This window comes from Somniosus microcephalus, chromosome 30 (assembly GCF_052327205.1).
Source record: "Somniosus microcephalus isolate GS21.2 chromosome 30, FLI_Smic_1.0, whole genome shotgun sequence".
In the NCBI taxonomy this organism is placed as follows: Eukaryota; Metazoa; Chordata; class Chondrichthyes; order Squaliformes; family Somniosidae; genus Somniosus; species Somniosus microcephalus.
In genome coordinates, this window is record NC_141016.1 from 34,624,040 (window position 1) to 34,636,435 (window position 12,396).

Consider the following 12,396-nt stretch of genomic DNA (forward strand, 5'->3'; position numbering starts at 1 on the left):
TACATAAACGATTTGGACTTGGGATTTGGAAGTACAATTTTAAATAAATGGAGTACACCAATCTGGGGGCTATAGTTAATACCGAGGAAGATTGCAACAAAATATTAGAAGATATTAATAAACTTGCAGAATGGGCGTGTAAATGGTAAATTAATTTTTATATCAGTAAGTGTTAGGTCGTGCATTTGCATAAGCAGCATAAGGAGGCCACAAAATCTTTGGAAAATAAACGCTCAATTGGGATAGAGGAACAAAAGATACACTTAAACTAATAATTAAAACTAGCAATGGAAGTTAACAAGGGCATAAGAACGCAAACAAAGCAAGGAGGTTCAATTCAAGTGGAATTTAATTGAAAAGCAAGGACATTACTTTAAACGATAGCAAAATACTATAGATGCTGGAAATCCGAAATAACAACAGAAAATGCTGGAAAAACTCAGCAGGCCAGGCAACATCCATGGAGAGAGAAATAGAGTCAACGTTTCAGGTCAAAACCCTTTGTCAAGTCTGAAAAAACACAGGGAATGAAACACATTAAAAGGCCAGGCTGGGAGAGAACAAAAGAGAAGTGATGAAACATTAAGCATTATTCAAAAGGAGACGAGATGGTGATAGGAATAGTGGAGAAAATAAACAGCTCTAGATTAGGTGTGAAATGTGCTGGCAGAATGGGAGACAGCTGCCATGTGGGAGAGAAAAAAAGGGGGAGGGCCAAAACAAAGATATGGATAAAAAATATAAGTAAAAATGTAATGGGGGCCGAGGTCTGAGTGGGAATGGGGCGGTGAATTAAAAGGACAGGCGACCGGAAGCTCGGGGTCATCCTTATGGACTGAACGGAGGTATTCTGCAAAGCGGTCACCCAATCCGCGTTTGGTCTCCCCAATGTAGAGGAGACCACATCGTGAGCAGCGAATACATTATACTAGTTTGCAAGAAGTACAAATAAATCGCTGTTTCACCTGGAAGGGGTGTTTGGGGCCCTGGCCAGTGGGAAGGGGGGAGGTATAAGGGCAGGTGTTGCATCTCCTGTGCTTGCACGGGTAGGTTCCGGGCAAAGGGGAAGGGGTGCTGGGGGTGATAGAGGAGTGGACTAGGGTGTCTTGGAGGGAGTGGTCACTACTCAATGCTGAAAGGGGAGGGGAGGGGAAGATGCATTTGGTGGTGGGATCATGTTGGAGGTGGCGGAAGATGATCCGTTGAATGTGGAGGCTGGTGGGGTGAAAGGTGAGGACAAGGGGAAACCTATCGTGGGTCCGGGAGGGAGGGGCAGGGATGAGGGCAGATGTGCGGTGATAGAATGGACATGATCGAGGGCTGTGTCAACCATGGTAGAGGGGAATCCTCGGTTGAGGAAATAGGAAGGCATGTCGGAATCACTGGTGTGGAAGGTGGCATCGACGAAGCAGATGCAGGGGAGATGGAGAAACTAGGAGAATGTATAGAGTCCTGACAGGAGTCGGAGTGAGAGGAAGTGTAGTCCACGTAGCTGTGGGAGTCAGTGGGCTTGTAGTGAATGTTGGTCAATAACCTATCCCCAGAGATGGAAACGGAGAAGTCGAGGAAGAAACATAGAAACATAGAAGATAGGAGCAGAAGTAGGCCATTCGGCCCCTCGAGCCTGCTCCGCCATTCAATGAGATCATGGCTGATCATCCAAACTCAGTACCCTGTCCCTGCCTTCTCCCAATATCCCTTGATCCCTTTAGCCTTAAGAAATATATCTAACACCTTCTTCAATATATTTAATGAATTGGCCTCTACTGCCTTCTGTGGTAGAGAATTCCACAGGTTCACCACTCTGTGGGTGAAGAAATTCCTCCTCAGCTCTGTCCTAAATGGCTTCCCCCTTATCCTTAGACTGTGACAATTGGTTCTGCATTCCCCCGCCATCGGGAACATCCTTCCTGCATCTAGTCTGTCTAGTCCTGTTAGAATTTTATAAGTTTCAATGAGATCCACTGTCATTCTTCTAAACTCCAGCAAGTATAAGCCCAATCGACCCAATCTCTCCTCATACGTCATTCCTGCCATCCCAGGTGTCAGTCTGGTGAATCTTCGCTGCACTCCCTCCATGGCAAGAACATCCTTCCTCAGATAAGGCGACCAAAACTGCACACAATAGTCAAGGTGTGGACTCACCAATGCCCTGTACAACTGCAGCAATACATCCTTGTTCCTGTACTCAAACCCTCTCGCTACGAAGGCCAACATACCATTTGACTTCTCAACCACCTCCTGCACCTGCATGCTTACCTTCAGCGACTGGTGCACAAGGACGCCCAGCTCTCGTTGCACTTCCACTTCTCCCAAACTATTGCCGTTCAGACATTAATCTGCCTTGCTGTTTTTGCCACCGAAGTGGATAACCTCGCATTTATCCACATTATACTGCATCTGCCATGCATCTGCCCAATCACCAAATCTGTCCAAAACATGCTGGAGTTTCTCGGCACCCTCCTCACAGCACACACACCCACCCAGCTTTGTGCCGTCTGCAAACTTGGAGATATTACATCTAGTTTCCTCGTCTAGATCATTAATATATATTGTGAATGGCTGGGGTCCTAGGACCGATCCCTGCAGTACCCCAGTTGTCACAACCTGCCACTCAGAAAAAAACCCGTTTATCCAACTCTTTGCTTCCTGTCTGCCAACCAGTCATCTGTCCACGTCAGTACCTTGCCCCCAATCCCATGTGCCTTAACATTATATGCTAATCTCTTATGCGGGGCCTTATCAAAAGCCTTCTGAAAGTCCAAATACACCACATCCACTGGTTCTCCCTTATCTATTCTACCAGTTACATCCTCATAAAATTCCAGTAGATTCGTCAGGCACGATTTACCTTTTGTAAATCCATGTTGACTTTGCCCGATCTTGTCACTGTTTTCCAAGTGCTCTACTATTACATTTTTTATAATGGACTCTAGCATTTTCCCTACTACTGATGTCAGGCTTACCGGTCTATAATTCCCCGTTTTCTCTCTACCACCTTTTTTGAACAGTGGGGGAACATTAGCTACCCTCCAATCCATGGGAACTGTTCCAGAGTCTATAGAATTTTGGATGATGACCAGCATTGTATCTACTATTTCTAGGGCCACTTCCTTAAGTACCCTAGGATGTAGATGATCAGGCCCTGGGCATTTATTGGCCTTCAATCGCATCAATTTCCCTAACACCATTTCCCTACAAATACCGATTTCATTCAGTTCCTCCTTCTCATTAGAACCTATGTTCGCCGACATCTCTTGGAGGTTATTTTTGTCCTCCTTTCTGAAAACAGAACCAATGTATGTATTTAATTGATCTGCCATTTCTGTGTTCCCCATTAAAAAATCCCCTGATTCTGATGGCAAGGGACCTATGTTTGACTTCACCAATCTTTTTCTCTTCACATATCTATAAAAGCTTTTACAGTCAGTTTTTATGTTCACTGAAGCTTACTCTCATACTCTATTTCCCCCTCTTGATTAATCCCTTTTTCCTCCTTTGCTGAACCCTAAACTGCTCCCAATCCTCAGGTTTACTGCTTTTTCTGGCCAATTTGTATGTCCTCTCCTTGGATCTTATGCTATCCCTAATTTCCCTTGTTACCCACTGTTGAGTCACCTTTTTTGTTTTATTTTTATGCCAAACAGGGATGAACAAATTCTGTAGTTCATCCGTGCGATCTTTGAATGTTTGCCATTGCCTATCCACCCAATCAATCCTACCCAGCTCGCAACTCATATCATTGTAGTTTCATTTATTTAAATTCAGGACACTAGTCTCTGAGTCAACTACTTCACTCTCCATCTTAATGAAGAATTCTATCACATTTTGATCGCTCCTCCCCAAGGGGCCTAGCGCAACAAGATTGCTAATTAATCCTTTCTCATGACATAGTACGCAGTCTAAGATGCCCTTGTCTCTAGTTGGTTCCTCGGCATATTGGTCCAGGAAAGCATCCCGTATACGCTCCAGGAATTTCTCCTCCACAGTATTGTTACTTATTTCGTTAGCCCAATCTATATGTAGATTAAAGTCTCCCATGATAACTGCTGTGCCCTTATTGCACGCTTCTCTAATTTCCCATTTTATGCCATCCCCAACGTTCGCATTACTGTTTGGGGGACTGTCTACCACTCCCACTAACGTTTTCTGCTCCTTGGTATTTCTCAGTTCTACCCATACAGATTCCACATCATCAGAGCTAATATCCTTCCTTACAATTGTGTTAATGCCCTCTTACCAGCAATGCTACCCCACCTCCTTTTCATTTTTGCCTGTCTTTCCTGAATATTGAATATGCCTGGATGTTGCATTCCCTGTCTTGGACACCCTGGAGCCATGTTTTCGTAATCCCTATCATATCATATCCATTTACCTCTATTTGCGCAGCTAATTCATCCACATTATTACGAATGCTCCTCGCATTAAGAGACAAAGCCTTCAGGCTTGTTTTTTAAACACTCTTAGACCTTTTAGAATTATTATTTACTGTGGCCATGTTTGGTTTAAACCCTTGATTTCTCTGACTGCCACCTTTGCTTGTCTCCTTCCTGTCTTTTGCTTCTATCATTGTTCCCCTTTCATCTGCCTCCCTGCTCACGTTCCCAACCCCCTGCCATTTTAGTTTAAACCTTCCCCTAGAGCACTAGCAAACAATCCCCCTAGGACATCAGTCCCGGTCCTGCCCAGGTGCAAACCATCCAGTTTGTACTAGTCCCACCTCCCCCAGAGCCGGTTGCAATGTCCCAGGAATTTGAATCCCTCCCCCTTGCGCCATTCCTCTAGCCATGTATTTATCTATTTCTACACTGACTAGCACGTGGCACCGGTAGCAATCCTGAGATTACTACCTTTGAGGCCCTATTTTTGAAATTTACCTCCTAACTCCCTATATTCAGCTTTTAGGACCTCATCCCGTTTTTTAGCTATATCGTTGGTACCTATATGCACCATTACAACTGGCTGTTCACCTTCCCCTTCCAAAATGGGAAGGGAAGAGTCAGAGATGGACCATGTGAAGGTGAGAGAAGCGTGGAAATTGGAGGCAAAGTGAATGGAATTGTGTAGCTCAGGGCGAGAGCAGGAAACGGCACCGATACATTCATCAATGTACCGGAAAAAGAGGTGAGGAAGGGAACCCGAGTGGGACTGGAACAAAGCGTGTTCCACATATCCCACAAAAATGCAGGCATAGCTAGGACCCATGAGGGTACCCATAGCAACACCTTTGATTTGGAGGAAATGAGTGGAGTCAAAAGAGAAGTTGTTCAATGTGAGAACAAGTTCAGCCTGTCAGAGTAGGGTGGTGGTGGATGGGGAATGGTCGGGACTCTGTTCAAGGAAGAAGCGGAGTGCCATCAGGCCATCTTGGTGGGGGATGGAAATGTAGAGGGATTGTACGTCCATGGTGAAAAGGAAGTGGTTGGGGCCAGGAAACTGCAAAATGTTAAAGTGGCGGAGAGCATCAGAAGTGTCGCGGATGTAGGTGGGAAGAGACTGGACAAGTGGAGAAAAGATAGAGTCGAGATAGGAAGAGATAAGTTCCGTGGGGCAAGAACAGGCTGAAACAATGGGTCTAGCAGGGCAGTCCTGTTTGTGGATCTTGGGAAGGAGGTAGAAGCGGGCTGTGCAGGGATGGGGAACTATGAGGTTGGTGGCCGCTGGGGGAAGATCTCGAGAGTAGATGAGGTCAGTGACGGTCTTGGAAAAGATGGATTGGTGTTCGGTAGTGGGGTCATGGTCCAGGTGGAGGTGGGATGAGGTGTCGGATAGTTGGCATTCAGCTTCCGCTAGGTAGAGGTCAGTTGGCCAAACAACAACAGCACCACCCTTGTCAGTAGGTTTAATGGCATGTCAGAGTTGGTTTAGAGAATGGAGTGCTGCAATTTCAGTGGGATGTAGGTTGGAGTTAGTGAGGGGAGCAGTGAAATGGAGACAGCCAATGTCATGGCAGCAGAACCTTTTTCCTCAACCGAGGATTCCCCTCTACCTTGGTTGACACGGCCCTCGACCGTGTCCATTCTATCTCCCGCACTTCTGCCCTCACCCCTGCCCCTCCCTCCCGGAACCACGATAGGCTTCCCTTGTCCTCTCCTTTTACCCCACCAGCCTCCACATTCAATGAATCAACCTCCGCCATTTCTGCCACCTCCAACGTGATCCCACCACCAAATGCATCTTCCCCTCCCCTCCCCTTTCAGCATTCCATAGGGACAGCTCCCTCCGAGACACTCTAGTCCACTCCTCTATAACCGCCCGCACCCATTCCCCTTCGCTCGACACCATCCTGTGCATGCGCAGGAGATGCAACACCTGCCCTTATAGCTCCCCCCTTCCCACTGTCCAGGGCCCCAAACAGCCCTTCCAGCTGAAACAATGATTTACTTGTACTTCTTGCAATCTAGTATACTGTATTTGCTGCTCACGATGTGGTCTCTTCTACATTGGGGAGACCAAACGCACATTCAGTGACCGCTTTGTGGAACACCTCCGTTCTGTCCATAAAGGTGACCCCGAGCTTCCTGTCGCCTGTCATTTTAATTCACCGCTCCATTCCCACTCAGACCTCACTGTACTCGGGCACTTGTATTGTTCCACGGAAGCTCAGCATAAGCTCGAGGAACAGCACCTCATCATCTGATTAGGCACTTTACAGCCTTCCAGACTCAATATCGAGTTCAACAATTTCAGATCATAACCTCGGCCCCCATTACATTTTAACTTATATTTTATCCACATCTTTGTTTTGGCCCTCCCCCCTTTTTCTCTCTCCCACATGGCAGCTGCCTCCCATTCTGCCAGCGCATTTCACACCTAATCTAGAGCCGTCTTTTGTCTCCAGTAGTCCTATCACCATCTCGTCTCGTTTTCAATACCTCTTAATGTCTCTTCACTTCTCTTTTGCTCTCTCCCAGCCTGGCCTTTTAATGTGTTTCATTTCCTGGGCTTTTTCAGTCTTGACAAAGGGTTTCGGCCTGACACGTTGACTCTATTTCTCTCTCCATGGATGTTGCCTGGCCTGCTGAGTTTTTCCAGCATTTTCTGTTGTTATTTTTGAAATTACTTTAAAACTTGTATGGAAACTTGGTTTAGAACCCACTTAGAGTAATGTATAGTATACTGGTCTAAAAAAGGATACACAAGCACTGCAGAAAGAGCAAAAAATGAGTTGCAAAAATGATACCAGAACACAAAGTTTAGAACTATCAAATAAGACTGAATAGGCTGCGGCTCTTTTCTCTAGAAAAGAGAAGGCTGAAGGGTGTCCTCAAAGAGGTCTTTAAAATTATGAAGGGAATAGGTAGGTGGACATAGAGAAGATGTTTCCAATTGTGGGGAGTCCAGAACAAGGTTACCTGTATATAAAATAGCCGCTTGTCCAACAGGGAATTCAGGAGAAACCTCTTTACCCAGAGAGTGGTTAGAATGTGGAACTTGCTACCACATAGAGTAGTTGAGGCGAATAGCGTAGATGCTTTTAGTTGAAGCTAGATATGTACATGAGGGAGAATGAACAAAAGGATATGGAGATAGAGTTAGATGAAGTACGGAGTGAGGAGGCACGTGCGGAGCAAAGATATCGCACAGACCATTTGGGTCAAATGGCCGGTTTCTGTGCTGTAGATTCTGTGTAAAACCTCCCGAGTAAAGCCTCGCATATAACCCTGCAGAAATGAGCAGATAGAAAGCTCCCTTACCTGAACACACCACCCTCACATCTTCTTTATGACTCCAGTCGTGTTTACCCCACGGCGCTGAGGGACATTCCCACAGAAACGATTCGTTTCCCGAACAGTGCAGTTCATCCAACCAAACTGGGCCTGAACTTTGTCCACAAGCAGCAGGAAGTTCCACATCCACCGCATTTCCGCAACGCAGCTGTTTGCAAACCACGTTAGCGTCGGCCAGGTCCCAGGAATCATCACAAACTGAGCCCCAGGTCCCATTGTAATAAACCTCCACTCGCCCAGCACATGGGCTTGCACCGCCGGACAGCCTTAACTGCACGTGTTCTGTTAGAGAACAATACAGGAGGATTATACTTCAAATATACATTTATCTCATCACTCAATCCAAACATTGCTGCTCCTCCAGCTAAAAAAATGGTGCTTTATATGTGTCTGTGACAGGTACATGATATTATATCCCGCAACATCTGTCTGCACTTACATATTACATAGAATTATACAGAATGTACAGCACAGAGTCAGGCCATTCGGCCCAAAGGGTCCAACCCGGTATTCATGCTCCACACTAACCTCCTCCCACCCCACTTCCCCTAATCCTTTCAGGATAACATTCTATTCATTTCTCCATCGTTCGATTTATTGCCTCCAGTTCTCCCGTTTGGTTTGGAATGCTGTGCACATAGATGTACAGCCAATATAATTTGTTTTTATTAATTGTGCTACTCACTTTATTTTTAACAATCAATTTATAATTCTGTTCTATAAGTGTATCTGTTCCCTAACCGTTAATCTTACCCGTATTGGTTACCTTGGTCTGACATTCACTCACACCTCCTCTTTCTTTTATCTTCAGGCTTATGTTAATTTCACCAGATTCCTCCCCCCGTAATACTAGCTTATAGACTTATCCACAGCTTTATTTATCACTTCCGCTGCACACTGCATACTGCAGAATGCAACGTACGTACAGCATAATGGAACTTACACCATTTCAGGCCCAGAATGTCTGTCTACATTCACATGCTGTGTAATAACACTAAGACCAGTCCATGCCAAAACATCCTTCCATACTTATACACAACATAATGGAACTTAGACCAGTGAATCTCCAGCACATCTGTCTGCACTTTTATGCTGCACAATGGAACTGATTTGCAAACTCGGCCGCATTTGACCGCCGAGCTGAGCTTCCAATCCCACGTGCTCTCCGTCACAAAGACCGCCGACTTCCACCTCTGTATCATCACTCATCTCCGTCCCTGCCTCGGCCCATCTGCTGCTGAAACGCCGTCCTCCCATCCTGCACCCTCCATAACCTTCAGCTCACCCGAAAACTTCTGATATCCTGACCCGCACCAAGTCACACTCACCATCATCCCTGTGCTCACTGCTCTGCATTGGCTTCCTGTCCGGCAAAGACTCCAGTTTTAAATTACCATCCTCAGGTTCAAATATCACTATAACCGCCTCCAGCCCTAATCATTTCGGGAACTCTACTTTTCTGCAAATGTGGCCTCTTGTGCATCATTCACTTCCTCCCTCCACAATTGGCGGCCGTGAATTTCTCCGTCTTGGTCCCAAGATCAGGAATTCCCTCCCTAAACCTTCCGCCTCTCCTGGTTTAAGACCAGCTCTTGATCTTACCCAAATGGCCAGGCTTTTAGTCGCCTGTTCTAATACCTTCATCTCTCTTCCTGTGAAGCACCTTACGACGGTTGTCTTTCGTTTAAGGCGCTATATAAATGCAAGTTCTCGTTTTTTTCCAGTTCTGCCCGTGTCCTCTCGCTTTTCGCTCATCCCCTGAGTTAAATAACTGGTGTAGAGACACCGAGGAACAAGTGACCAATTTACCACTTTTCTCAGCAGATTAGCTATTCCCTTTGATGGTTCTGTAAAATTGAACCATTTGTTCACCTGAACACAGGACCCCTACGCCGATGCTGTCATTGAGAGATGGATTCAATGTGAATGAGCTGCAGTTCCGGAGCTGAGGCTCGTTTCCTTCACACTGGACATCATTCACCCACACGGGCCCTTCACTCTCTCCGTACTTTGAAGAGTTATAAGCGGCTATCGCAGAGCCGCAGCCCAGCTGTCTGCAGACCACGTTGGCATCATTTAGGTCCCAGAGGTTGTCCCGCACTCTCCCCCAGCTGCCGTTGTAGTAAATCTCCACTCGGCCGTCACAGCGGCTTCCCCCATTAGTCAGTCTCGGCGGCCAACCTTCATCTACAAACAGAAACACATTGCGAGCAACGGTTAAACTGAGCCAAAATATTCCATAATTTACTAACTCTCACCCGGACAGTTATTGTTAATTTTAATGATTATATTTCTGTAATAATTACCCACAAGGTTTGTAGGCAGATCCTCTCCGCCAATTCCTTTTCTCAGTGAATTGATTTTAGAGAGATGCCGAGCAGCTTCCGGAGGCTAATCTGGGGAAAGGGGCTAAAAACTAACTGGGGGCGGGCGGCCCAGGCCGGCTATTGATATGAGCTCTGATCAAAGGCAGGAGCACGGGCACAAAATAGCTTCTGGCTGCTCACAGTTCAGCTAATGTGGAGAGAAACAAACAGAAGTGTAATTGATGGAGCGCTTCCCAGGACGGCCCAAAGCTCTTCACAGCCACTGAAGTACTTCTGATTTGTTGTCACTGCGACAGCGGCGGGACAGGCCGGAGGGGCTGAAGGGCCTCCTCCTGTCCACATGTTGCGATGTTTTAAGTGTGAAACGCGAGAGCTGATTTGCGCTCAGTCAGTCCCCACAAACAGCAATGAGATAACGGACCAGATAATCTGTTATAAGGTGGGGCTGGTTGATGGATAAATGTGTTCCAGGACACCGGGATAACTGTGATGTGCGTAAAGTTCGTGAATAATCAGAGAGACAGAGCAGTTTATGGATATTAAAACTCATCTCGCACTATTTATCTGGCAAGAAATTAACAGAATGTTCTGTGAAAATGCAGCTGATCTATGCGGAGAATTCTATGTTGATTCATATTTGAACCGCTAACATTGATAACGGTCCCAACACTGGTGCAGTGTTTCCGTGCTATAGCAGTGGTCACGGGGGCTTTTTGCCGTTTCAATAGCTGTTGGTGGCGAACGCTGGGTGTTGCTCTGTATTTACAAAGATTTACACCGTAACACGAGATATGTATTTATTAAACGTGCACTGGATTGAAAGCCTTTGATTCATTGCTTATACACTTCAGTCCAATCGACCGACACACACACCTCAGACTCGCTTAGTGTCAGAGGAAGAAGGTGATCTTGATCAGTAAAACGAGTGAATCAGTGACTTACAGAAATAGTGCCACTGGTGTGAGACTCTGCTCGACAGGAGAACAGTTGGTGTATTTCAGTTCAATAAACTGAGTGGACTCACCCGAGCAGATGACACTGGTGTCATTTCCATGTGAGCAGCTAAACTGATCCCAGGATGAAACCGGACAATCCCACAATCGGGACTCGTTCCCCCGGCACCTGTAGTTCTCCTTCCACACTGGGCCGGTTCCCTCCCCAAAGTGAGCTGCTCCCGGGGTTGCGGTGACTGCCCCGCACTGAAGGTGCTCACAGACCACGCTGGCATCTTCGAAACCGAAATAAACATCACACAGAGTCCCCCACTGGTCTCCGTGTAGCACTTCCACCCGGCCGGAGCACCTGTTCTCCCCACCGACCAATCGTGGTCCATGGTTCCCTGTTTTGGAAACAAATACAGATTCAAATAGAATGTAAATCACCTTTAGTATACATAAGGGGCAAAATAGAAAATGGGGGAAGCTTATCCACCACTATCGCACTTCCGTAATTTATCAAATAGTTATTTCTTTGTCGCATGCAAGACCCCAAGAAGTTGTGTGATAACTCAAAGTTGACAGCTCTCCCTGAAAAACGAATGGAATGTTAGCCGTTATCTCAACGGGCTTGGAATATAAAAGTGAGGAAGTGATGTTTCAGTTGTACCGAGTCTTGGTCAGACACAAACTGGGGCACTGCTCTCAGTTTTGGGCACCGCATTTCAGAAAAGATATATTGGCCTTGGAGGTGTTGCAGCGCAGATTCAGCAGAATGACAACAGTGCTTAAAGTGATGGAGGGACTGGATGTTTAAGGTGGTGGATGGGCAGGCAATCAAGTGGACGGCTTTCATCTGGATAGTGTCGGAATTCTTGAGTATTGTTGCAGCTGCACCCAACTAGAGAGGATTCTATCAACTCCTGACCTGAGCCTTGCCGGTGGTGGAGAGGCTTTGGGGAGTCAGAAGGTGGGCCACTCGCTGCAGAATACCCAGCATCTGACCTGCCGTATTAGACACGGCATTTATGTGGCTGGTCATGTAGGGTTTCTAGTGAAAGGCCACACAGAGGATATTGATGGTGGGGGATCGGCGATGGTAAAGCCAATTAATATCAAGAGGAGGTGGTCAGAGTTTGCCATGTTGGAGATGGTCATTGCCTGACCCTTGTGTGGCAGGAATGTTACTCGTGAACTATCAGCCCAAGTCTGGATGATGTCCACGTCTTGGTGCAAGTGGCCATGGCTTGCTTCATTATCTAAGGAATTGCGAATGGAGCTGAACACTCTGCAATCATCAGCAAACAGCACCACTTCTGACGTTATGTTGGAGGGAAGGCAACTTATGAAGCAGCTGACGACAGTTGGGTCAAAGACTGAAATTGGGAAGAAACTTTTCACCTA

The 12,396-nt window shown here is 46.4% G+C and overlaps 1 protein-coding gene across 1 annotated transcript in view; it reads right to left on the reverse strand.

The window, feature by feature from the left end:
* LOC147098125 (scavenger receptor cysteine-rich domain-containing protein DMBT1-like) overlaps nt 1–12,396 on the reverse strand; it is a 43,345-nt gene that overhangs the window by 14,208 nt on the left and 16,741 nt on the right. The window contains exons 5-7 of the mRNA XM_085971334.1: nt 11,082–11,396; nt 9,603–9,917; nt 7,698–8,012 (exon numbers count right to left, since the gene is read on the reverse strand). Coding sequence (XP_085827460.1) covers nt 7,698–8,012; nt 9,603–9,917; nt 11,082–11,396 — 945 coding nt within the window. The remainder of the gene's footprint in view (nt 1–7,697; nt 8,013–9,602; nt 9,918–11,081; nt 11,397–12,396) is intronic.